The 24,726-nt window shown below is 35.4% G+C and overlaps 7 protein-coding genes across 11 annotated transcripts; 2 read left to right on the top strand and 5 right to left on the bottom strand.

Moving 5' to 3' along the window:
• LOC106438213 (pre-mRNA-splicing factor CWC25 homolog) lies at nt 1–1,962 on the bottom strand. Its single transcript, XM_013879311.3, has 3 exons — nt 1,649–1,962; nt 1,055–1,364; nt 1–943 (listed from the first exon to the last, which is right to left on the bottom strand). Exons 1-3 carry the CDS (start codon nt 1,834–1,836, stop codon nt 122–124), a joined length of 1,320 nt encoding a protein of 439 aa, XP_013734765.2. The 5' UTR covers nt 1,837–1,962; the 3' UTR covers nt 1–121.
• A 178-nt stretch (nt 1,963–2,140) lies between these two features.
• On the bottom strand, nt 2,141–4,266 carry LOC106443634 (protein ENDOSPERM DEFECTIVE 1-like). The gene is made up of 6 exons (XM_013885183.3): nt 3,304–4,266; nt 3,014–3,133; nt 2,817–2,936; nt 2,656–2,745; nt 2,467–2,574; nt 2,141–2,378 (listed from the first exon to the last, which is right to left on the bottom strand). The coding sequence occupies exons 1-6, from the start codon at nt 4,057–4,059 to the stop codon at nt 2,304–2,306; spliced, it is 1,269 nt and encodes a 422-aa protein (XP_013740637.2). The 5' UTR covers nt 4,060–4,266; the 3' UTR covers nt 2,141–2,303.
• Nucleotides 4,267–4,344: 78 nt separating this feature from the next.
• LOC106438212 (methionine aminopeptidase 2A) lies at nt 4,345–6,955 on the top strand. Its single transcript, XM_048775831.1, has 10 exons — nt 4,345–4,658; nt 4,778–4,820; nt 4,918–5,031; nt 5,120–5,411; nt 5,455–5,503; nt 5,602–5,696; nt 5,931–6,027; nt 6,131–6,274; nt 6,386–6,603; nt 6,692–6,955. Exons 1-10 carry the CDS (start codon nt 4,496–4,498, stop codon nt 6,800–6,802), a joined length of 1,326 nt encoding a protein of 441 aa, XP_048631788.1. The 5' UTR covers nt 4,345–4,495; the 3' UTR covers nt 6,803–6,955.
• A 1,768-nt stretch (nt 6,956–8,723) lies between these two features.
• On the bottom strand, nt 8,724–12,747 carry LOC106438211 (histone-lysine N-methyltransferase ASHH3-like). Its single transcript, XM_022716033.2, has 12 exons — nt 11,368–12,747; nt 11,160–11,289; nt 10,965–11,079; nt 10,764–10,863; nt 10,338–10,416; nt 10,063–10,234; nt 9,902–9,982; nt 9,388–9,541; nt 9,193–9,220; nt 9,002–9,092; nt 8,872–8,920; nt 8,724–8,795 (listed from the first exon to the last, which is right to left on the bottom strand). The coding sequence occupies exons 1-12, from the start codon at nt 11,383–11,385 to the stop codon at nt 8,724–8,726; spliced, it is 1,089 nt and encodes a 362-aa protein (XP_022571754.2). The 5' UTR covers nt 11,386–12,747.
• Nucleotides 12,748–13,047: 300 nt separating this feature from the next.
• Nucleotides 13,048–14,658, bottom strand: LOC106438210 (F-box/kelch-repeat protein At2g44130-like). Its single transcript, XM_013879308.3, has one exon. The coding sequence runs from the start codon at nt 14,360–14,362 to the stop codon at nt 13,151–13,153; it is 1,212 nt and encodes a 403-aa protein (XP_013734762.2). The 5' UTR covers nt 14,363–14,658; the 3' UTR covers nt 13,048–13,150.
• Nucleotides 14,659–19,039: 4,381 nt separating this feature from the next.
• Nucleotides 19,040–22,806, top strand: LOC106438209 (60S ribosomal protein L7-3-like). Of its 5 annotated transcripts, XR_007338135.1 has the most exons (7): nt 19,054–19,568; nt 19,896–20,008; nt 21,159–21,279; nt 21,533–21,711; nt 21,964–22,023; nt 22,090–22,169; nt 22,250–22,806. XR_007338135.1 is itself a non-coding variant. In XM_013879307.3 (5 exons), the coding sequence occupies exons 1-5, from the start codon at nt 21,523–21,525 to the stop codon at nt 22,566–22,568; spliced, it is 744 nt and encodes a 247-aa protein (XP_013734761.2). In that variant the 3' UTR covers nt 22,569–22,806. The 5 variants fall into 5 exon arrangements, 1 of the variants encoding a protein (XP_013734761.2); XR_007338134.1 differs by having other exon boundaries at nt 19,040–19,568; nt 21,159–21,362; nt 21,964–22,169; XR_007338133.1 differs by having other exon boundaries at nt 19,045–19,568; nt 21,159–21,283; nt 21,964–22,169.
• A 43-nt stretch (nt 22,807–22,849) lies between these two features.
• Nucleotides 22,850–23,664, bottom strand: LOC106438208 (ARGOS-like protein). Its single transcript, XM_013879306.3, has one exon. It carries the CDS (start codon nt 23,365–23,367, stop codon nt 22,963–22,965), a length of 405 nt encoding a protein of 134 aa, XP_013734760.1. The 5' UTR covers nt 23,368–23,664; the 3' UTR covers nt 22,850–22,962.
• Between the last annotated feature and the right edge of the window lie 1,062 nt (nt 23,665–24,726).

The raw sequence follows: 24,726 nt of genomic DNA, 5'->3' as shown, positions 1-24,726 counted from the left end.
TCCAAAGTCCAAAGATCAAAAGCTTTTAGTTCCAGTAATCAATACAAACTTTCTTTTCTTTTTTTACTACAATTTTGTTACATTTCAAAGACGCAAAACCTTGTTGTGTTGGAACACATCATTAGCGGCGAAAAGCATTGCCTTCAGCTTCATTTCCACGCTGTGAATAATAGCTTCTGCGACGCACACTTTCTTCAATAGTCGAGCTTCCACCTTCCTCAACTCCGTAGACACTTTTATTAGCCTCGTCCAAAAAGCTTTTCCCAGTAGAGATTTTGTTCTTGCTAGCTTCCACTGCATCTGTTTCATCAGCTTTCTTCAATCTTCTCCATCTTTGCTCCTCATGCACCTCTGCGTCCATTTGCATTTGCTTAAACCTAGCAGCTCTCTCCTCCTCCGATAGTTTAGAGCCACCACCATTCCGCCTTCTATTCTGGAATCCATTCTCCTTCGAGGGGTGCTTGTCATTGTCTAAATCCTCTGTTTTCCTTTTTCTATCCTCTTGAGACCGATACTTCTCACTTGATCTATTTTCGCTCCTCTTTGATTCATCATCCACATCTGACCTCCGTCTCTCATAGTGCTTATCGTGACCTTCTCTTCTTTTGGACTCATCCTCTAAGTCTGACCTTCGTCTCTCATAGTGCTTATCACGCCTGTCCCTTCTTTTGGAATCATCCTCTGGTCTTTGTCTCTCATAGTGCTTACTATAACTTTTTGACTCTTTGTCTAAATCTGATCTTCGTCTCTCATAATGTTCATCATGATCCACTGATGATCTGTGATGATGGGACTTTCTTCCGTTCTCTTCACCAGAATCTTCCTCAGAATCAGAATGATGTCTGGTTGAAGTTTCCTTACGATGCTGCTTTCCACTTTTATGTTTATGCCTTTTCTTGTGCTCTTTTGCGTCTCCATCTTCACCCTTTCCCTTTTCTTCCACCTATAAATAAGAAAATTCTCCAACAGGTCAGTAAAGTCAAACAGACAAACAATATTCAATAGGAGTACCCTTTTATGTACATGAACAATAGAGGGGGAAAAACAAACTTACAGATTTACGAATAAGAGCCATCTTGACAGGGTTATTCTTGATTCTAGCGAGAGCTTCTTGCTCGCGCTGCCTGATGAGAAGCAAAGGGTCAGAGTGAAGCTTCCTCCAAGAGTCATTAGCAGAGGGCGTCTTATCCTCAAACAACGCACCAGGAGCCGAAGGATCTGGCTTCTCACTAGCACCATTACCAGCATCAGCAGCATTCGCTAAAGGCTGCTCTTCTTTCTGAAACGACACACCTGAACCACTCGCACTCCCTTTCCCTACAGCTAATCCTGAATCATACAGAAACTCCAATCTCTCTTGCCTCCTGCAACATGATTAAAAATACCATTTTTAGAATGACCAACAACTCCAAATCACCCCAAATCATAAGAAACGAACTCCAAACCCTAAACCCTAATTCTAAAGTTTATATTACCAAAAGATCCGATTTTTCGAATGACCCACAACTTCAGATTACCAATTCTATCACATTCACCAGACGAATCGACAACCAAATCATAAGACACAATCTCTAAACCCTAACCGTAATTTTGAAATTAGACACGGTTAAAATCAATTGGGATCGAGAGAAGATAAAGGAAAACTTACGGGACGAGACCGGCTTGTTCCTGAAGAGATCGAAACTCAGAACGCTCCTTCTCCTGGACGATCTGGAGACGAAGCTCCTCGAGCTTCTTCTGCTCGGCCTCTTGTTTCTGCTCAGCCTTCCACACGTTCTCGATGTTACGGAGACTCCCCGTATGCCATCCCTTCTTGTTCAGAAATTTCATCCCCATGATTGCCTTACCCCTTTTCTCTTTCGATCGCTTCAAAAATTCGGGTTTTGCTTTTTCTCTTTCGTTATTCGAAATCTCGCCGGAGGTTTTAATTTTATAGCTCCGCCTCCGCCGACTAAATCCTGATGGATATGTGATTAAATCAGATCCGTTCGTTTTAAAATCCTTATTTTTGGTTAATGGGCCGGGTGCTGGGCTCCTTGCGATACCGGTTTACTACAAAATTAATGTAATTTGGATCCGGTTTAGCTTGGTTAACTCATTTCTTGGATCATTTCTCCTCCAAGACTATATACTAACAATCTGAAAGAAGAAAATATATTTACTAACAGTAACATATATATTTATACACATTATACAAAGCCTTATTGTTCGAAATTTTATTATTTCCCGCAAGAATACTTGAGCTTCAATGCTTGTGTGTGTGCTTGACCGTATGGTAAAGGTAACCTTCTGTGTAGAGATCATCAAACAAAATGTTTACTCCCTTGGAGTTCATACTTCTGCTGAATAAGCTGACTTCTAAGATAGCATTCTTCGATCTGCAGAAGAAGAAGAAAACACTTCAGCCTTCAGAAATTGAAAAGAAACAAAGGTTTATGTCAAAATCTATGTTACAGATTCTCCTACATGTGATGAATGTGTCTTAATCAATCCAACTCCACAGTCTTCTGCTGATGCTTTTGCATTGCTGCTTACTCTAGCTAGTTCGCACATCAACGGCTCCATCTCTTGTGTCTGTAAAGTGCATCAAGGAATTTGTTTCAGTTTCAACATTTGTTCATGTTCATTTCTCGTGTTAAACACATTGATAAGTACCTTCGGCAGAAAGTTTCCAATGTTTTGCACAATGCCTTCCATTGACTTGGAGGCAACATCAAGTGTTTCAGCTAACTCTTTAGTCTCAACCTGGTTTTGAGAATCAAGCATTTAGTGGGGGAACAAGTTCTTCTTATTTAATCTAAAACCACAATACATACTTTGATATCAGCATCAAGAGGGAGCAGCAACGAAGCATTCAATAAAGCTTCAGATGTTTCCGATACTGAAGTTAAGTATTCTTCTTCAAGAAGAGTTTCCCATTGTTCTAAATAAGGAATCTGCATAGAGTTAAAACAGTTTAGTCACCAACCAAACATTTGTTGATGTAACAAGTACTGTCTTCAATCTGACTTACTTGAGACTCCACAATCTCCTTCACAACTTTCGCTCTTAATAATCTTTGCAATTCTAAGCGTTTCTTCTGTACAGAGTCGGAGAGCTCTGACATTTTCAAACCGAGCGAGTAAAACATCCTCTGCAAGAAAGTTAATTCAACCATTAAAGATAAATACTCTTGCTAGCTCGACATAATCCTTAAGATCACTACCATTATATAGAATTTGACATAAAACCACAGTTACTTTTATGACACTGATGTTTATATCAAATTCATGCTGAACTATCTATCTACCAAACACAACTGACCTCGGGTTGAGCTTTCTGAGATTGTGTTTTGACCTGAGCACTTGCATTGGCAAATCTCCATTGTAAGTAGCGGTTATGAAGCAGTTTCAGACAGTGTGCATCCACTTGTTGTCCTAAAACTTTCTTCTGTCTCTTTGTATCGGCTTGACTCTTCGAACTAGGTGCCACGGGAGGCAATGACGAACCTTTAAGCGACAGTGAAGCTCTAACGTCGTGGCAAGATGAACTCAGGGATCGGCGAAGAGGTGAGGAGGCGGGAGTGTTGAAGAGCTTTGTGTGATCTGAGCCATTGGACTTCTCTCTTTCGTAGTCTTCTTCACCGTCCGTGGAGACAGATAACCGGAGAAGCCTAGCCGCCGCCGAGGAGGTAAGCAAACGCTGTTGGTTCAATCGAGATCTGGACGGCGGAGGTAGCACCGTCGTCGGAGTGTCGAGACGGTTCTCTTTCAACGGCTGTGATCGTTTTTGTTGAAGAGGAAAAGGCGAGTGTAGGCTACGCGCAGTCTCGGAAGATCGGTTCTCACCTCCGTCTGATAATTTCAACTGCCGTCTAGACTTCTGGTGCTGTTGGTGATTGTGGTTAAGATGCCTCGGAGAATTTGAATGGAGATCTCTGCCGGAGGAGGAAGAAGAAGAAACCGGAGACATGAATCTCGAGCTGACTTCTCTCACTCTTGGCCGCCGCGTTGAAGGCGGAGGAACCGGCGCCGGTGTCGATGGATGCTCTTGAACAGACCGGCCGGTTCTCGCTTCCATTGCGATCGACTAGAGATTAACCAAACCGTATTTGACTATCTTCGAAACCTAGAACAGAGGAGGAAGAAGAAAAGAGACAATTTGGGAAGTAGCCGTTGTGTAGTGATGACAAAGCACTTCTTGTCTGAACGACAGGTTCATCAATTAGTTAATGGGAACTTCAATTAATCAGACTACGCCTGATTACTGTTAATGGGCCTCTAACTAATGGGCCTAATAAAGAGCGTCGAGTTATTAAATTTAGATACCAAAGTTATGTTGGGCAATTTAGAATTTTCTTGACTAATAATCATATTACGGAAGAGAAACACAACTTGAATACGAATAGTTTTGACTTTTATTCAAAACCAAAGAGAAGACTTATTACATTCATCTCTACGATTCTCATTTAAAGTTGTACGAGTTCTCTTATAGGTCCTTGTTAGAGCTAGCTGATATGGAGATTGAAAAGCTTGATGTGGAAGCTTCTACGGAGGAGAGTGGTGGAGTAGAGTCCTCTAGTGGAAAAGAGGATCTATTATTAGCTTCAGACCTTTCTGATAATCTTGATCTTGATGAAGATGAAAAGGAGAAAAACCAAGAAGAAGAGAGAAGCAAAGGTAAATCATTTCTTGATTATGAATGATCTTGTAGTTTTAAGGGAGTTTGTTTCTTGAGTTTCTCTAGTGTCTTTGTTTTATGGTTTGATTAGTTTGGTATTGTTTTTTTTACTTTTTAGCTGAGTCTTCAACGAAGAAAAAGAAGAAGAAAAGTAAAAACAAGTGAGAAACTGAGAAGTCATTGTTTTTGTTTGTCTATTCTCTTTCAATGCTTGCTTTAACGATCTTAAGTAACTCCAAAAGCTGATGACTGTTATAGGAAGAAGAAGAAGAAGAGTTCTCTTCAACAGACTGATCCACCTTCAATTCCTGTTATTGATCTCTTCCCTTCTGGAGAATTCCCTGAAGGTGAAATCCAAGAGTACAAGGATGAGTGAGTTTCACATACCTTTTGCTCTTTGTCCAAAAATCGACAGTAAAAATGTTTGTCTAGACTAGATTCTATGTTTTGTAATGCGTAGTAATTTGTGGAGAATGACATCTGAAGAGAAGAGAGAGATGGAGAGGCTACAAAAGCCTATATACAACTCTCTGCGCCAAGCAGCAGAGGTTCATCGTCAAGTTAGGAAGTATATGAGAAGCATAATGAAGCCTGGAATGTTGATGATTGATATCTGTGAGACCTTAGAGAACACTGTTCGTAAGTTAATATCAGAGAATGGTCTTCAAGCTGGTATCGCCTTCCCTACAGGATGTTCTCTTAATAAGTCAGTCCTACTTCCTTTTTTTTTTAATCCTCTCTTCATTTCTTTGATCTTTTTGTTCTTCTATCAATGTGTCTCAAATTTACTTGAACCTTCAGTATGATGATGTGATGAAGCTAGATTTTGGAACACATATTGATGGTATGCTAAAAAACAACAAAGCTCATCTGTTCTTTTTTTTGTATATCTCTTAATGTAAATGTCGCATTAAAAACATTAACCTATGTTTGTTTTGGCAGGGTACATTGTTGATTCTGCTTTTACAGTTGCATTCAATCCTATGTATGATCCTCTTTTAGCAGCCTCCCGTGAAGCAACATACACCGGTATCAAGGTGCTCATATCTTTCTCTGTTGCTAATAATTAGTGTCTCTGCAATCTTGTGGTTCTTTTTTGATGTTTGTTAAGTTCTTCCATTTGATCTTTGTATGTAAAGTCCAAATGAATTTTGAGCTTTCTAAGGTCATTTAAGCTCACTAAGCAAACAATCAAATAAAGTTATTCAATACATGCTTTTGGTTTGTGGCAAGTAAATAAGATAACTGTTATATTTTTTTTGTTGTGTCAGGAAGCTGGGGTTGATGTCCGTCTTTGTGATGTTGGTGCTGCAATTCAGGAGGTCATGGAGTCTTATGAGGTAGAGATCAATGGAAAAGTCTACCAAGGTAAACTTTTGTGTAAAATACTTCAGTGGTAACTCTTTTGGTAGTCTATGTTTAGATTATTAGAAAAAGGTGTAATTCAGTGTTGTCTCTTTTGCCATGTCAGTGAAAAGTCTCAGAAACCTGAATGGGCACAGCATTGGGCGCTATCAGATACATGCTGAAAAATCTGTTCCTAACGTCAAAGGAGGTGAGCAGACAAAGATGGAAGAGGGTGAACTATATGCCATTGAAACTTTTGGATCAACCGGTAAGAAATGGCACTGGACTAAGTGGTTGCAGAATCAGATTTAGCTAAGACTGCACTGGACTAAGTGGTTGCAGAACCAAATTTAGCTAAGACTGTTTCTCGTTTCTGCAGGGAAAGGATATGTGAGAGATGACTTAGAATGTAGCCATTACATGAAAAACTTCGATGTGGGTCATGTCCCTCTGAGGTTACCAAGAGCTAAACAACTCCTTGCAACCATTAACAAGAACTTCTCCACTCTAGCCTTCTGCAGACGCTATTTGGACCGTCTTGGTGAAACTAAATACTTAATGGCTTTAAAGAATCTGTGTGATTCTGGCATCATTGAGGTAACACTTGGTAACTGACTATATCCTCTGAGTTACTATGTTGATCAAGATTTTCATGGAATTTTGGTTTCTTTGGGTTGTTTTATAGCCATGCCCTCCATTGTGCGATGTGAAAGGAAGCTATATTTCTCAGTTTGAGCATACTATCTTGCTGCGCCCAACTTGCAAAGAGGTTATTTCCAAAGGAGACGATTACTGAAAGTGGAGGCAAATGTTTTGTTGTTTACTTGTATTGTTCTTCACTAGTTTGTATAATATTATGGTTTCTTCCCTTTTATAACAAGTTTGCCAGATTTCTTTGGCTAGAAACACAGAACTTGAACCATTGAAAGAAGCTCAACTTCCTCAAGTTTCTTAAATCTGCTCAACTATCTATCATTTGAATCGATATTGGTCATCTTCTTAACCTTGGATTTGGATCCTTAAGGTAATGAAACTGATGTTTACTTGTAAATAACTTTATTGGCAAATTTAGAAAAAATGATTGTAAACGGTTAGTGGGACGATGGTAACCTAAATAAAGAAATAACGTAATTACAAAGCCAACTAAAGAAATTTATTTTATCGGGGATTATGCGGGTTCCAAGTAAAAAATGTTCGATTAACAATCGCTATGGGAATATAAGAAAAGAAGATCGGGTCTGCAGGAACCAGTTAAGAACAGTATTTTAGAGAATGAGTTAGGCCATTTGATGGTAATATTTGACTAGCTAAGCCAAATATAAAAATTGTCATTAAGTGTCATGCTTGGTGAGGAATCTTGAGAAATCATGTGTAAGGATCCCTTCACATGTTCAATAATCTTAACTCATTCTCTAAAAAAAAAATTTACTAGTTCCCGCAAACCCGATCTTCTTTTCGTATAATTTCACAACATTTGTGAATCGAACTTCTTTACTTGGAATCCATATTATCTTTCTTAGTTGGATTTACAATCCCATTATTTATGTACTTAGGCTACTACTGTCCCATTGTCAGCGTACAGTTATTTTGTCTAAGTTAACAAAAAAATATTTGATAATTAAAGATAAATCAACTTAATACGATTCAAAAACAGTTGAGGATTTTTATCACTAAAAGCCTTATACATATATGTCGAACTGTTTTTTTGAAAATATTTATGTAACGGTTTTGATTATAGCATATTAAGATTTATTGTAAGTTTTTTTCTAGTTGTTAATAAATGTGTTTTAGAACTCATATACATATTTGTTTATTAACATTAATAAATTTTTAGTTAAATCCCTTAATGATCATGGGTGTTTACAAAATTAGTGAAATACCTAGTTTAGGTTTATTCTTATTAACCAACTAATCATTTTGTTCTCAAAAATATTTTTACTAAAATTTTTACGTTTATTAAAAATATAATAAATATTATAATTAAATTGATTATTTATTTTTACTATACAGTTTTCAATATCTATTAATCAATAGTATTTAATCAATTTAAATATTAACTTAGGAGAGAGTACAAAGTAGTTGTGTCCCCATCTTTCCCCAACCCCTCCTGCTTTTAGTTGATGAATCGGAACCGTATACTCACTTCACCACTACCACGCGAGTCGACAATCCATTAACAGTAACCGGCGCTTGGGTTTCAATCCACAAAAATGGTAAATTAATAACAAGAGTCCCCCACACTTTTGTGTGCTATCATCTAACTTTGAGAACGAGTATGTCCAGATATTAGTACATATAATAAAAGAAACCATTCAAGGTCATTATATCAAAAAGCACAAGCCCTCCTATGAGTTCCTTGAGAAAAATTTCAAGAAAGTAGAGTAGTCTTTTGAAACAGCAAAAGTACAAGCCACAAGTTCATCGTCATCTTGAGATGCTCACGAAAAAAGAAATGAGAAGAATTACAAATATGGTTCCAGGTAGATACCTTACAAACATTATATCATGGTACAACAACAAACTCACTGCACCAATCCTCAAACCAAACTGAATGACAGATGTTGCGTCAGTTTGCAAAGACAGATTTGTTCAGCTTTCTCAACTTTTCTTTCCAAAGAAATCTGCAGAAACATAGCTGCAATGATTACTTAATAACTCCATGCTTCAATAATAAAGTGAAATCAACCAAAGAGTTTTAAATCACCTGAAAAGAAATATCAGTCAGATAAAATCTCCCAGTCTTCTTTCGACAGGTCGATAAACTCAGTAACACCATCCTCAAACATCACCTAAGTTAGAACATGTTAACACAGGTCTTATAGCAAGAGTGATATTCCCAAGTTAGAAGGTGAGAACAAGTAATACCGAGTGCTTTCTTGTGACCTCATCAAAACGTCTAATGATGCCAAAACACCTGAAAATCTCTAATATACGTTAGAGAAGAGTATGACATGAGCCAGAAAACTAATCCAAGAAGCCAAAAGTTTATACATACCTATCGCTCGTGGGGCGAGATAACCTGATCACTACACCAATACAAGTACGAGGACATGTTTGCTCTTCACTAAGATTGTTAATTAATGTTCCTGGAGAGACGATGGAATCCAAATTGATTTTCTTACAAACCAAAACACACTAAGCTAAGCTTCTCTCGCAAATAGAGTAGAAAAAAGAATCCATACTTACCTTCATGTATATCTCCATTATGATGAACCTAACCAAAAGTGGAAAAAACAAATAAGTCTCTACAACTCATAACACACAAAATCTTAGTGAATGTGAAACTATGCCATGGCAAAGAGAAGATCTATATTTGAATCTTCTTTTCAGATAAATATTCAAAATACACTTATCAAAAAAAAAAATAAATATTCAAAATACCTGGGGCAGTGTCTGCTGAGCCAATTCAGATACCACGATTTTACGAGTTTCTTCATCCGAGACTAATTTAGGTTTGTTTGGTTTCACCCCAAGCTTCTTTCTGCAACCTATTGCTCCACAATGGCAGTCTTGATCTTCACCAAACGCAACAAACCTGCTCTATTTCATTAGTGTCACCACTCAACAGATTTTTGACTTACTCGAAATGATACTAGAGAAAGCAAGCTATGAAACATGGGGATGATCATACACTCAGATATGTGTTAGTAATGGATGAGAGTAATTATCTTACTGACAGTTATAAGTCAAATGTTGTCCTTTACTGCACAAACCTGGTTCTATTTCATTAATTAGTGTCACAACTCAACAGATTATATAGACTTGGAAAACTATGAAATTCTTACTTTACTAGAAATGATACTAGAGAAAGCATAAACTATGAAAAACATGGGGATGAACATAAACTCAGATATGTGTTTTTAATGCAAACTAGGATGAGAGAAAATCATCTTACTGATAGTCATAAGTGATATGCTCTCCCTTATTTATGTCAGAGATGGCAAAAATGCCGATTCTTGTCTCGCCCTCAATTATCCTGATAGCAAGCAAAACATGACCAAATGATAACTTTGGTCGAACAAAAGCATAAGCAATAAAAGGTGACAAGAAACAAACCATGTCTGCATCTGCGTATTAGGGTTGCAACTATGATTGATATATCTCGATTTATTTCCCTTATTAGTGGCATCAATCACCATATTTTTGTTTATCTCACACAGATAGAAATTTTTTTCTCCACGGCCTTTCATCTCCCATAGCCTTTGTGCACAAGTCACATCATCTATGACTACATTGAGGTAAAGATTTGAGGGAAAAAAACACAATTTTAGCAAACAGGTTGTAATATATTCAGCAGAGAGGCAAAACATCAAACAGTATCACATCATCACCTTCTCCTACATATTCAGTGATAAACTCTCCTTCTTGGATGTATTCATCTGCTACAATCCCTGATCCACATTTGTCTGTCTACAGGAAACAAATAATATAAAAACCAACAACCCAAAATGAAGCCTAACTAATCCTAGGAAACTGATACATAACAAGTTAGGGTATTTTATTCAATGATATTAGTGTTTCATTTTATTAATTATGTTTTCATAAATTATATTCTATGTTAGATTGCTCACCCTTCTTTTTTTTTGCATTAGGGTTTTGATTGAGTTGTACAGGATGGTTTCTAAATTGATTAATAGGAAACGAACTTCTAACAGTTATCTTCAAAGAGAACTTAGGGTTAAGAAAAAGCTTATCCTAGATCTTTATAATTTCTTAAGTGAAAAAAGGTTCATATCAAAAACAATTAATTCATTTACTTGAATTAGCTTTAACTTCTTCACACGCCGTTGTTGGAAAGGCTTATTGTTACACTCACTCCCACATTTGCAATCGGATGAACAGCTTGCGTTTAACAACCTACACAAAGATTGATTTTTTCCAAGTTGAATGTACTTAATCATGGTTGTAAATGCTCTTTAGATAGTTCAATAAATTAAATTGTATAAAATGATGCATACCCACAATCACAATCACTCCCACACACAACTGAAGAAGAGCCATGGGTCAAGGCACAAGTACAGAAAATTCCATCATCCTCAGCCTTTTTTTTTGTTTTCTCCGTCAAGTGTACATCTACATAACTATCTAAGGCGATAACACGTGAAATCTCCAACCAAAATTTCATATTTTATAAGATTGAGTTAAAAGGATACTGCGCTTGATGTAGGTGTAAGGAGTTGGTTTCCCTTCGTTCAACCAATCCGGCAACGAAAACTCCTCTTCTTCTCCAATATCCTCCAACAACTTGTTGAACACTTGTTCTATGGGGTTCCTCTCGGAAACCTGTGAGAAAAAAAACATCTCAAAAGTTTCAGACAAGTATATAGTTAGAGTAAGAGGATAATTTTTTCACGAACGAACCTTCTTCGAGGCAGGCATAGCTAGAGAATCGAAGAAAGACACAAGTACACCGAAAGTTCGATGTCTGCGTCTTCCTGTTTTCGATGAAAAAAAAAACCCGAACTTTCGAAACCCTGATAACGTAAAATGTGGTTGGTGGTGTCGTTGTTGAAGACTTGAACGAAGAAGTAGAGAACGCAAAGGATAAAGGTTAAAACTGTAATTTTGTTGTTTACTTACTATATATGATAATTGCACCTCTTCGACGTTAAGGGTAAAAATGTAAATTTCAGTGAATCAAAACCGCGTTGATTGTTGGTCAGCTCGTCTGGGGCTATGATGGGCTTTTGAATAAGCCCAAACCAAATAGTAATATTGTTGCGTTATGTCGTGTATGTCGCATAAGTACATAATTTTGTCGCTGTAGTCACATTTTTATGCTGCTAATCTATTTTTACGGAAAATTATTTCTTGTATATTAGAAAGAGTTTACAAAATTATAATTCAACGCATTAGACTAGACAACCACCATGGTAAGTATAATGACGATGCACTAGAATGATAGATTATGCTTAGCTAAGAGATGAGCTGGTGTATTGTTTGTCCGCTATACAAAATGAACATTGGTTAAAAGACAAAGAACCAACATAGATATAGTTGCATATGTTCTTGATGACATCGATCAGAACTTTTGAGTCACCCTCAAAACATATAGTTATAATCCATGATTTCTTATGTGTTCCATAACATCTAGCAGTGATCTTGCTTCAGTGTGGTGATAAAACTATACAGTGTCCTCTGAACTCCAGAGTAGAGGGAAGCCTCTATCGTTTCTCAATATCCAATCTGCTTTGGCTTTTCTGTTTCTGATTCTGGATTGATTTCAATCTTGATACATTCGTTGGCCATGATGATTTTTTTTTCTAAAAGGAACACATTTGGTCTGGTATATTGTTGAAATTAGAAACACCGTTTTTAGTAGAGAATGAAGTTTTTCTGAATGGAAAATGAATATTGGATTTATGAAGCTGGACAAATACAAGTCTAGTGAATTGTAAATTATTCGTTCACATAATAGTATACACACTAAAATAAGCATTTACCTCATTTGAATTTTCTCTCTAAGTTTTTCTTATTTACGTCGAAATTGTTTGTTTACATTATTTGTTTTACAGTCGAAACTTGCATTTGTAGTTATCATCTGGTGGCTTTGTCCATCAAGGGAAATTAGCATTTGCCTCATTTGAATTTCTCTCTAAGTTTTTCTTATTTTCGTCGAAATTGTTTGTTTTATAGTTGAAACTTGCATCAAAGTTGCATTTGTAGTTATCATCTGCTGGCTTTGTCCATCTAGGGAAATTAGCATTTGCCTCATTTGAATTTCTCTCGAAGTGTTTTTCTTTTTCGTAGAGATTGATTAGCGTTTGTTCACAACATTTGTTTTATAGTCGAAACCTGCATCAAAGTTACATCTGTAGTTATCGTCTGGTGGCTTTGTCCATCTAAGGAACTTAGCATTTATGTTTTGCTGATTACTTTCTATCTGGGAACAAGTATGATAATCTCCTAAGGTGTGAATCGTATCTATCCATTCAACACGTTAGCTCTTGTATCCTGAACAACTTGTTTTGGTATACATATTTGTCTCTTGAAAATGACACTGCAACCAGATTTCTATATTTATCCATAGGATCCAAAAAAGATAATAACCTCTAGTATATGTTTTATTTCAAAATACTTTTGAAATGATCTTCCAAGTTATTCATACGAGGCGTCAAAGGTTACGCTGCTAATATCAGATTATTCAGACATAGATTGAAGCATGTGAGAATGGAAGTGTGGAGAAACCAAAAGATATGTCATTGACATGACTCCAGTTTCCGGCATTCTTCTCCTCTGTCGTCTTCATCATCGCTCCTTCACTCTCTCTTCTTCCGCCGATCATTATCACCGATTCACCTCCAGAGCTTCCGACGTAGACTGAACTTCCACTCGCGGGAAGCTGAATAACTTCAACATCCAGTTTCCATTTTCTCCAACCGTCTCTACTTTCCCATTGACTATTGCTCTGTAACTCACGGTCTGTACTGAAACAACGTAACCTAGATGAGCCTCTAGTGTCTCCGGCAGTGATGGTGCGGCCTCTAGGGCTAGTATCCGGAAAAGGCCATACGTTTTCGATTCTTGACCATGACTTTGTCATCGGATCATAAACTTCTCCGTCCTGTCGGAACCTCCCTTGAGACTCCGTTGCGTAACCGCTTAAAACGCAGAATCCTCCTAGCCCCGTCCCCATGGAGAACCCTTGACATTCGTCTCTTCCTTCGGCCATCGATGGGATCGTTGACCACTCGTCTTTCTCCACGTCGTACACCTCTGCTGATCGTAAGGCGTTCTTTTGCTCGTCGTGTCCTCCGGCGACGTACACCTTCGTGGGACCCACGGAAGCGCAGGCGAAGAAGGAACGGGACTCCTTCATCGGCGCGCCTCGTCTCCACCTCCTCCCGCTTCCTTCGAGGACGTAAACGTCTTTCACCGGCTGTAACGTCTCCGGATCCCACCCGCCGATGAGTAGAATCTTCCCTGCGTCTTGAACCACGACGCACTCGCAGAAAAGAGGGATCTGCTGCTGGGGAAACGCCACGCGGTTCCACGTGGACATCGTAGCGTTGTAAACGCTCAAACCAAACCGCGGCGTGCTGGATGCGCGCTTCTCACCCTTCTCCTCCACCCCCAGCGGTATCTCTGTGTCTCCAACCGCTTTAGACGCTGTATTTGGCGGTGAAAACGGTTGAACGAAGCAGAGGAGAAGCTCTGCTTTGCCGCATCTCCGCCGCCCTTTGATGAATGAAGAGTCGGAGAGTAAGCTTCGCCAAGAACGGCAAACGGATCTCATGGCGGATTGAAATTGGTACGGAACTCTGACCAAACACTCCATGGCTAACTCCAAGGGTAAACCGGGAATCAAATCTTTTGAAACTTCCTCAGCTCTGTTACTCGACTTGTCCATAATCATGGTTGTGATCAAAGATGAAACAAATAAGCTTTTGAAAGAGAGTATTGAGTTTGATTAAACTAAACAGAGTTTAAGTGTAAAAAATATAAAAAAAGGAATTTAAGGAAATGTGATTTGCTTTGAAGTTAAGCAAAGGTGGCAGATCCTTTATATAGGGAAAGGGGTGGAGGAAGAAGTCAAGATTTTGTGGTGAAATGTAAAAAAAAAAAAAAAAAAAAAAAGATTTTGTGGTGCATGTTTCTGAAACGCAAACGCAGCTCATTTCTTTGGTATGTACATAAGTTCAAACGCAGCTGACGTTATTGTAAAACTAACGGAAACAAAGATATTAATTTATATGTTATGAAAACCTAATTAAACCGTGGAAACCACATTTCGTTTTGCTATTAAAATTGCGGAATCGTTTATAGTTTAGTTATAAACCTAGATGTTTACCGCACATGCGAACATAATTTTCTTACAAATACTTATTAGTTTGTGTTTTATTAATTCACAACAAGTTGATAAGTTATTATTTAATTTTTTAAAAAATTAAATTATTTATATATGACAAAAAATTTCATTAAAATATATATGTTTAATAATGTGTTAAAATTTAAAAACTTACATATAATAAATATTTTTAGAAATATATTTTTATAGAATTTATTTTACTTGACTAATATTTAATTATAAATTTTTTTATATCATAAATTTTTTAAATTTATAATATGAAAATAATAATAATTAATTATCAATTGCTTTATATCTTAATTTTAATCTTTTATAATAGAAAATATTATTTCAAGATAACAGCATAATATATAAGAATTATCTTATTTTTTTGAAAAAAAATCTATTATTAATATAAATTTGTTTTTAATTATATATAAAAATTTGCTAAGGCGGTCAACTGATTTTAAATGCTATAACTTTCAATGTTAGAGTTCGAATACGCAAAATCAATAATTAACTATCTGCACATATTAGGTGTTTTGTCCCCAAATGCATGCATAATAATTTTACGGATATTTATATTTATAAATATCATCATCCTAATCAACTATTTTTATGTTGTTAGTTATTTTCATTTCTACAATGTTTTCTTCTTATTTTTTCCGTTTTATTTTTATCTTTTTAAATGCAAACTGAAATCTGTAAAACAATGAGAATGATCACCTATCAAACATGCAATAAAATAAAGCAAATATGTAAACCTTCTTTTTAAAACCCTCGTTACTTCTTTAGATTATTTTTTAAACGACCAATATGTATGGAACTACAAAAAAAACTTCAAAAAATAAAATAAAATAAAAACGAAGATAATTTTTTATAAAAACGAAAATTATAAAAAATGATATAGTGTTTCTTTCAATGTTTATACGATTACGCCACATTTAACTCTATCTTGTTTACACACGTACAATATTGAAAACGTATATAAACTATAGTTTAAGTTTTTAAATCAGCGTCTCATCACATGTTACTTGTATATATAAGCCGATCCCTTTCAATTTCACTCATCCGGTTCTGTTATCTTGACGCAATTTCCTTTATCAGGAATAGATTTTGAAATGTTGCTGATCTGATATAGTTCATGAATATATGTTTTTCAGATTTACTTTTAAAAGCAGAAAATATCTAATTAATTACGAGAAAACCAGCAAGCTTCTGGAAGCTTTATTGAGACTATTAACACTTTAATTTAGATCAACTACTCCACTTTTAAGAAAGTTGAATAGTTTCAGGGACTCGTAGACTTATTTTCAAATACATGTTAGATTCGCATATATATATAGTTTCTGTTGTAACCTAGGTAACTTTTTAGGGTTAAGTGAAGTTTGGTAACTTCAGTCTTCATTGTATAATATTCATCAATAGATACTGACCGCACTATATGTTTTACGCTTTTACCACATTTAAGTATAAAAGCAGCTACAGAGGTTATGATCAAGAGACGTGATAAAAATATGAGAAACCAGTTCACAGTGATTAGAAGAAGGGGAGATAAGGAGTATGGAGAGGGAATGGCTTTTTGGTTTGAAACTAGATAGTTCTATGAAGTGAAGATTGAGACATAGTATGAAGTTTTGAAGAAAAGCTTTAGAATAGAGATTTAAAAATTGTTGTTGTTTTAAGCTTTCAAAAACACTTGGATGTAAGGTCTTTTTTTTTTAGTTAAATTCAATATTCAATTCAAAAAAAAAGTATAAAAGCAGCTGATGTCAAGAAAAAGAAGTATAAAAGCAGCTTGAGCAAAGATCTTTTAAATTAGTTTATCAACTAGAATACTATATAATGAAGTAGTCTAAGTTCCCTTTCAATGTCACCCAACAATATGGTTCTGTAGAAGCAATTTCCTTTGAAAGCATAGTCTTTCCTTTTTTACAAAAAAAGAAAGAAAGAAAAGTCTTTAAAAATGGAATCTATAACCCTCTTGATAAAGTTCACGAAAACCAGTGAGCTTGTTACTAAATCATGTTTCTTTGATAAAAATCTTTTAAACTAAAGAAAACCACTGAACTTCTAGAAGCTTTACAAAGACAAATATGGAATGAGTCGTACTCACTGACGCAATTGTCAATCGATAAGTAGAAACATATAGTGAGTTTTTCAGTTACAAAAACATATAGTGAGTTTTTAATTTATTATGAATAATTTTAATATATAGATGGACATTTTCGTTTTGCATTCTACACGCATCTTACTTGAATAGTCCACATATATTATTCTTTCAGGCAAAACTGTTATATGAGTTATGCTTAATTGTTAATTAAAGTCTTAAGATATCATCTTGTGTTTGTATACCTATTAATCTGTAGATAGAATGTTGTGAGGGAAGTTGCATTTGGAAGAAGGAAACATATATATAACCTAATACCGAGAGGGGTTGTATTTTATAGTCTTCTAGAAGGCGTCATGAATATATTGAACTTTATCTCCACTCTTACCAGACACGTCTTAATACAATAACACGTAGACTATGCGATGCACCGACGTAAAGGTATGTCTCGCGGACTTACAGCCTCACACAAGTCATCTCTTCTCTCGACTAGTCACTATAGCAAACTTGTTGTATACAGCAGAAATAGGTAACTAATTAAATTCATTTAGTATAATACAAAAACCTTGTATCTGAATCAAGATTATCTTGCCAACTGGCGAAGAATAATGACTTGTATAAATGCATGATGCATGCGAATCATTATAGCTACATATTTTTATGTATGTTTTTTCGTTTAAGTTTAAAATGGACTCATAAAAGATGGCCTGAATTTCTGTCAAGAAAAGAAGATGTTCCTGAATAGATTTATATAGTAATATGTGATTTTCTTAAGAGAAATGTATTTAGTATGTGTTCCAACTAGTGTTAAAAAAAGTGTTTAGTATAGTTTTTAATTTTTATCACAGATTAAACCTTATTGAACATTGCCAAAAAATTGAAATTAGTGGATGAGTATGAGAAAGGGAAAATAATAATGAGGTCGGACATTGATAAATGCTTGACAAGTTCCCTTTATTTCATTTCCCCTTTACATTATTGTCGTGTTCTTCTTCTTCTTTTTGTCGCGTTCTTTTTATTTTCTTTTCTTTTGTCAACTATTCCTCTATATTATTTTAATTAGTATATTTATTAATTAGTATATAGTCTTCTATATTTTGAAGCATCCTTATAATTATTGTGGAATAAAAATATAGTCTTTCTACTGCATATTCAAATATATATATATCAACAATCAACTGAAAAAGCGGATTTCCAGATTTTTCAATTATTTTTTATTCTTCGATCTGAATATATATCATCTGATTCATTAGCTAAGATAATGAAATTTTTTTAGAGAAATATGTATTACATTTGTTGTTCTACGTTTCGTTTCTTAGATTACTTCAAGCTTGATTAATTTCGTCACGAAACAAGGGAGACAACTACTAACGTGCTTTATGTTTTCATATTTAACCTATTTTCATTTTTTATATTTCTTTAAATGGATGTATATTGAAAAACTTTGAGATAACCACGAAACCGAAGAGGGTTTATTTCTTCGATGAAGGTTGATTGATATAAGACTACGATGAAGTGGATTGGTTTATAATTATTTCATGACACATATAATGGCATTTGAAAATGAAAGTAAAATAAAGTAATACTTAAAAGACATGAATAGGATAAGGGTTCTAGAAGAGCATTGATATTTATTTTTCCTTTAGGGAGGAGTTGTCGTTCATTATGGGGAAGAAAAGAAGTGATTCGAAACTGGCAAGCACTTATCTTCTAAATGTCTCTATTGCTTTACGGTTACTAAAGTTTCTTATCTTTTCTTCTAGAAGATGACTATATATATGTGTTAACTGTGAGTTTGTACCTTAAGACGTCTACGGATATTAGATATTTAAATTATCGTTTTGAATGGTAAACTAAAGTTGATCCTGAAATTCAAAGATTGTAAACATTTTTGATCGACCATTCAAACCGGTGTCTCAATCAAGCTCGAGCCCATTAGCCTAATATAGAAATTTATATTAGTTTATAACAATTTATAAATTTTTATATGCCTAGAATTTCACGTTACTATCGAAATAAATCTAAATATTAAAATTTTGAATATATCTGGTTTGCGGTGGAACAAAAAACAAAACGAAATTGCGTCTCTACCGGCGTTCACACACACATAAACTATATTGAGATGGGATGCTGGTGCCAAAGAGATCATATCTCACAAAATTGACAAACTCTTTTATCTCTATTATTTTAGGGTTCGGCTACGTTTTCCTATATGGATTACTCACATCATTACATCATCACATCATTATAATATGATGATGCGAACTTAATCTAGAAACCTAAGAACAGCATTATCGCTGCCCCTTAACCCACCTCTTAGCCCAAAAAAACATTTAAAAACAATAAAGAGAAGAGAGAAGTCCAAGAGGCGAGTCTTGGGTAAGGGCTGGAAGGCCCGCCCCTTAAGGACACGTGTCAAGGCCAGAGAGGAACAAAAAATCGGAGAGGAGAGAGGCCAGGTTTCATTTCTGGGTTTGGTTCTGTTCTTTCTCTTTCTCTCTCTCTCGAAACCTCTCCGTCTACGAAACGGCGATTCCTCTCCATCAAGCAATCCTCTCTCTCTCTCTCTCTCTCTCTCTCTCTCTCTCTCAGCATCGCAGAGGCGACGAACTTCGTGAGATTGAGAGCGACATCGAAAGGGACGCAGGGAGAGAGATTAGACTGGTAACGTCTTCTCTTATTCTTCTCTGTTTGCATCTGAAATTTGACTTTGTTAGTCTATAGATTCATGGTTTTGTTTCTGATTTGGTAAAGTTGTCATCTTTGATTATATTTCTGGTCGTATATGGCTATTGCATGTAAATGTTCTCAATGTAGTGTATGTTGTTGGATCATGTGTCTTTCTGTTCTTGATTGAAAGTTTTGATTTTGATTAACTCTGGAAATTACATGTTTTTTTTAATTACCTCTTCTCGTAGAGGCTCTTCCCTTCTCTTTAGATTGTGTGTTACTGCCTTCCCTGATCAGCAAGGCTTTTTGGTTCAATTGAAGGGCGAGTTGGTGTCCATCATCTGGATGATTCTCAACAGAACAAGAGCTTCACATTCAAATGTCACAGAGATGGGAATGAGATCTATTCTATCAATGCTCTGAACTTCCACCCGGTAAGCTCTCTATGACTCAGTAATCTTAAAGCGTTAGCACCATGAATGAAAGTATATTGTACAGATGGTAATTGTTTGAGTTGTGTAATTTATTTTTTAAGAACCATTACTTAAGAAACTTGCAATGGAGGAAAAAAGTTTAAGTGTCTCTTAACTAAAGTTTTTAACACATATTTATTACTAAACAATTGATTAAGAGACCATAATGGGTTCTAGGGATAATCATGCTCTAATACATATATTAGTGGGCCAGTCCAATATGAAGAGAATACAATTACTCTCATTTACGTGTAATTATTATTATATACAGTAAAAACTCTATAAATTAATAATATTAAGACTATGATAATATATTAATTTATAAAAATATTAATTTATAGAAAATTTCTATTTTTAGATTTATATTTTTTAAAAATATTTTTTATTTAGAAGAATGAATGAATATTCTGTTTCATAATATTATATATTAGTTTAAATTTTATAGATTTGAATTTTATCATATTTATGAAATTATTTGATATATTTTATGTATGTTGAATACATATGAAAGTATACAAATGAATTTTTATATGTAATTCGATAAAGTAACAAATAAAGTATTGAAATAAAAAATAAAAATTAGAGATACAATTTATTCTGAAGATTAACAAACAATAAATGTATACATCGTAATTATTAATTTATATTTCAATGGAACCATAGATTTTGCTAGGGGTTTTTTAAATGTTATTATTTTATTATTTTGTTGAATTGTGTCATATTTTACACTGTTTCACTTGAAACCATAAAATTTTATTAATTTACCGTGTTTATTAATTTATCGATTATTAATTTATAGAATTTTTATTTATGAAATATTGTTTATTAATATCACATGTATATATAAACAATAATTTGTATCTTATATAACATGTATACATATCATTACTACTTAGAACCCAAAATAGCATTGATCATTGATCTTATTTGCTTATGTGTGATGGATTCTTAATAAATAGATTATAAAATAGTTTCCAGTAAAACATTATAACTTTCTAATTTTATACTATTGTCAAAGCTCGTTACTCTGATTTTAACTAGAGTGATTACAAATGATTTTAATGATTCATTTTCAACACCAAAAATCCCAAAATGTAATGGGATAAAATAGGCCTCCTAATGTCAGGCCCAGCTAAGAGAAGTAGAGGGTTGCGAATTACACCCTAAACCCGTTTAGTGTGTTTCTTCTTCCTTCTGAGCCGCGCAATATCAGCTTTCATCTTCCTCTCAAAGTAAGTAAGCATCTCCGACCTTCCTCGTACACCCTAACTTCGCATCTCCATTGCAGCCAACACCATTCGTATCATACTGTTTAGTATTAGTCATTTCAGGAGATGCTCCTGCTCTGTTTCTCCGTGATTAAAAACTCTGTTCAGTTTCATCTCTCAGATCACTGCATTGCATAAAGGCGGTGCCTTTTTTGTTTATTACTTTGATTGGTGAGCTTATTTTTTTTTTTTACTTTGTGGAACTACATGAATGTAGGAGAGATGGCTGATTCAAAGGTGGTGGTTCCAGAGTCTGTGCTAAAGAAGATCAAGAGGGAAGAGGAATGGGCATTGGCCATGAAACAGGAAGCTGAAGCTGCTAAGAAGAAGAGCGTTGAGACCCGCAAGCTTATCTTCAAGAGAGCTGAGCAGTATGCCAAAGAATACGCCCAGAAGGTTTAAAAGAAACACACTTTGTGTCTCCTTAGATGACTCTTCTCTGTTCCTGTTGTGCTGAAAGGTTTGTCCTTTTTGTTTAGGATAATGAGTTGATCCGTTTGAAGCGAGAGGCTAAGTTGAAAGGAGGGTTCTACGTTGATCCTGAGGCAAAGCTGCTCTTTATCATCCGTATCCGTGGGTATGTTGTTTCTTTCTGTGTTACAGATAGTTTTCTCTTGTGTCTTTACAAGGCCGTTTGTCTTTTTGCAGTATCAACGCCATTGACCCCAAAACCAAGAAAATTCTGCAGCTCCTGCGTTTGAGTCTGAAGTTTACCTCGATGATCATCTTTTAAAAGAGAGCAGAAAGTTAACTTTTTGTATCCATTTTGTGTAGATCTTCAATGGTGTGTTCCTTAAGGTGAACAAGGCAACAATTAACATGTTGCGTCGTGTTGAGCCTTACGTGACTTATGGGTACCTTCTTCTTATAATTCTCTCTTTCTCTTTGGTAACAGCAAGAACATGGTCTTAAGGGAATGTTATCATGTGTGTAGATACCCTAACCTGAAGAGTGTTAGGGAGCTGATATACAAGAGGGGTTATGGGAAGCTGAACCACCAGAGGATAGCACTTACAGACAACTCTATAGTAGCTGAAGGTCTAGGAAAGCACGAGATCATCTGCGTGGAGGATCTGATCCACGAGATCATGACCGTTGGACCTCACTTCAAAGAAGCCAACAACTTCCTTTGGCCCTTCCAGTTGAAGGCACCACTCGGTGGACTTGAGAAGAAGAGGAACCACTATGTTGAAGGTGGTGATGCTGGAAACAGGGAGAATTTCATCAACGAGCTTGTCAGGAGAATGAATTGATTATGATGATAGCTTCCTTCTTTATCTTTCCCAATTTCATAAAGTTTTGGTTGAATCTCAGTTTTCTTTTTTTTTTTCTTACCTCATATTAGAGACCAATATAATCTTTTTCGGAGACTAGGCTTTGCTTAGAGACCAATATGATCAAGTGTGAAACATGCAGTAGGTATCTCAGCAACCTCAAGAGCATAGTTCTTTGATCATTGAATGTATATAGAAAGAATAACGATTCTGTCTCTGACTTTTAGTCTCCTATGAGGTCGTTGAATGTTTATAGAAAGAATCATGAAACCATATAGTACTACTACTGCATCAGATAACAAGTTTTAACAAATGAAATAAGTACACAAAATCTCTTTAACAATACACAAAACAACAAAACTTTTTGAGCGTGTTACATGTAAGTGCCTGTTACATGTTTGGCATTAGAGGAAGGCATTAAAGCAAGAACCATAAGCAGAACCATAATCCCAATGGGAACCAGAAGCAGCATGAAGGGGGGAGGAGGCAACGGTGGAAGAATCAACGGAAGGAACAAGAGCGATGCTGTGAGACCAACAAGGACAACCATTGACTCCAAACTGAAGTAACTCGATTTAGTTATTAGCCTCCTCGTACTGTTCTGAGACGACAATGTCTGTAAATATTCTTGCTTACTCATCATCTGAGCTTGAGTTGGTCCCCGAAAGGTCATGTCTTCTCTTCTCATGTCCATGGTGTTTCTGTTCTTGATGTTGCTCGAAGTATGGTCTTGAATGCTTACGTTGTCGTTTTGTAGACTGGGGATTTCACGAATCATGCATCTAAAATGTTTACAATGTAGCTTTCTTGAAGAACTCCAATGGTGGAACTAGCCAGACTACTTGAGTGAGAAGAAGAAGATGATGAAGGTTTAACGCTAGAAACTTAAAACTGGGCTTAAGCTTAAAGGTTAGAGAAATCTTTATTTTTAAAGTGGGAGTGGTTTGATATGAGAAACTGGTAAAGGATATAGAAATGAAGAACACAAGTAGCAAATAAAAATAAATAAATAGTTGGTGTTGGACTGTAGAATCAGAGAAGAAACAGGAAAGAGAGGAAGGTTCAGTGAATTTACAGATATTTCTTTAAGCAATAATAATGTTTAAATAGGACTCAGCTTTTAAAATTTAATTTTGTTTTCTCTTTTTGGGGTGACAGTGTGATAAGCAAGTTGCTGATTCTGGAACGCCTGTAATTTTAGAATACTTTGCTTCTCTCTCTCTCTCTCTCTACAGTCACAGTTGGTTCTTCTCCCCTAGACACTTTATCTCTCTTCCTTAAAGTAGAAGATGACGTAAGCTGGAATTTATTTGTGGAAAGCATCTGTCTGACATGGAGGTTTCAGTCTCTTTATATTTTTTTTTTTGGGAATATTCAATTGTGTTTTAGTTACACAAATCGAAAACTTTTAACATTGTTTTTTAGTTGACCAAAAAACACAGTCGTGGTTTTCGCTTTATGAGTTGTAGGTTTTATTAGTTTGCTGTTATCTATAAGATTTAATCAAATTAGTGGCTGGTATATGGAATGTTAACCACAGACTTATTGAAATGTTCGTGCGTTATTTATGGCTTGATTGACGATCTGATAACAGCAGCAATTAGCCACTAAAAATGCTGGAAACAAATATAATTAAATATCGATAACTACTAATCTGTGTTCGACGATCAATACTTTACATTAATCCTATTATCACTCAGGGTGGTAATCTAGTGAAACTATGGACGGAAAAAACGTACAAACTTAAGATTCGAATTCATTTGCATTAGAGGTGAATTTAATGATACCAATGATTATTATATTGAATGTAATGAAATTACAAATTTAATTTGACAAATATATATGCACTCAAAGAATCTGTATATATAGATTAACTTATAGTTATATTTACCTAATAATAATGTTGTCTATGTTTATCGACCAATTAGGACCCATAATGTTATCCTTCTCATCGGCATTTCATGTAGTGGATATATCAAATCATCGTGTTCTTAATGGGACAGTTGGTCCAGTGTTTATTTTTCTTTTGGGTTTTAAGCTCTTAAATCGTTACTATTTTCTAGTTTTTCTGCCCATATCCTTTACAAATATTTTTGTTTTTGCAGAAATTTGTAGTAAATAAAGCAATGCGAACTTA

The sequence above is a fragment of the Brassica napus genome, chromosome A3 (assembly GCF_020379485.1).
Source record: "Brassica napus cultivar Da-Ae chromosome A3, Da-Ae, whole genome shotgun sequence".
In the NCBI taxonomy this organism is placed as follows: domain Eukaryota; kingdom Viridiplantae; phylum Streptophyta; class Magnoliopsida; order Brassicales; family Brassicaceae; genus Brassica; species Brassica napus.
Note: the sequence above shows the minus strand (reverse complement) of the source record. Positions and strands in the feature narration are given on the sequence as shown.

What these genes read in the sequence shown, in the direction of transcription:
- LOC106438213 (XM_013879311.3), bottom strand. Translation starts at nt 1,836, where the DNA reads ATGGGGATGAAATTTCTGAACAAGAAGGGATGGCATACGGGGAGTCTC. An exon ending in GAACAAGCCGGTCTCGTCCC is followed by an intron (nt 1,365 to 1,648) that starts GTAAGTTTTCCT and finishes ATCATGTTGCAG; the next exon opens with GAGGCAAGAGAGATTGGAGT. An exon ending in TGGCTCTTATTCGTAAATCT is followed by an intron (nt 944 to 1,054) that starts GTAAGTTTGTTT and finishes TCTTATTTATAG; the next exon opens with GTGGAAGAAAAGGGAAAGGG.
- LOC106443634 (XM_013885183.3), bottom strand. Translation starts at nt 4,059, where the DNA reads ATGGAAGCGAGAACCGGCCGGTCTGTTCAAGAGCATCCATCGACACCG. An exon ending in AGGAGATTGTGGAGTCTCAA is followed by an intron (nt 2,937 to 3,013) that starts GTAAGTCAGATT and finishes AACTCTATGCAG; the next exon opens with ATTCCTTATTTAGAACAATG. An exon ending in CTCTTGATGCTGATATCAAA is followed by an intron (nt 2,746 to 2,816) that starts GTATGTATTGTG and finishes TCTCAAAACCAG; the next exon opens with GTTGAGACTAAAGAGTTAGC.
- LOC106438212 (XM_048775831.1), top strand. Translation starts at nt 4,496, where the DNA reads ATGGAGATTGAAAAGCTTGATGTGGAAGCTTCTACGGAGGAGAGTGGT. An exon ending in ATCCAAGAGTACAAGGATGA is followed by an intron (nt 5,032 to 5,119) that starts GTGAGTTTCACA and finishes TGTAATGCGTAG; the next exon opens with TAATTTGTGGAGAATGACAT. An exon ending in GTGATTCTGGCATCATTGAG is followed by an intron (nt 6,604 to 6,691) that starts GTAACACTTGGT and finishes GTTGTTTTATAG; the next exon opens with CCATGCCCTCCATTGTGCGA.
- LOC106438211 (XM_022716033.2), bottom strand. An exon ending in TTACACCTACATCAAGCGCA is followed by an intron (nt 11,080 to 11,159) that starts GTATCCTTTTAA and finishes ATAGTTATGTAG; the next exon opens with ATGTACACTTGACGGAGAAA. An exon ending in AGAAGTTAAAGCTAATTCAA is followed by an intron (nt 10,417 to 10,763) that starts GTAAATGAATTA and finishes TGTTTCCTGTAG; the next exon opens with ACAGACAAATGTGGATCAGG.
- LOC106438210 (XM_013879308.3), bottom strand. Translation starts at nt 14,362, where the DNA reads ATGATTATGGACAAGTCGAGTAACAGAGCTGAGGAAGTTTCAAAAGAT.
- LOC106438209 (XM_013879307.3), top strand. Translation starts at nt 21,523, where the DNA reads ATGAATGTAGGAGAGATGGCTGATTCAAAGGTGGTGGTTCCAGAGTCT. An exon ending in TTTATCATCCGTATCCGTGG is followed by an intron (nt 21,893 to 21,963) that starts GTATGTTGTTTC and finishes GTCTTTTTGCAG; the next exon opens with TATCAACGCCATTGACCCCA. An exon ending in GAGCCTTACGTGACTTATGG is followed by an intron (nt 22,170 to 22,249) that starts GTACCTTCTTCT and finishes TCATGTGTGTAG; the next exon opens with ATACCCTAACCTGAAGAGTG.
- LOC106438208 (XM_013879306.3), bottom strand. Translation starts at nt 23,367, where the DNA reads ATGATTCGTGAAATCCCCAGTCTACAAAACGACAACGTAAGCATTCAA.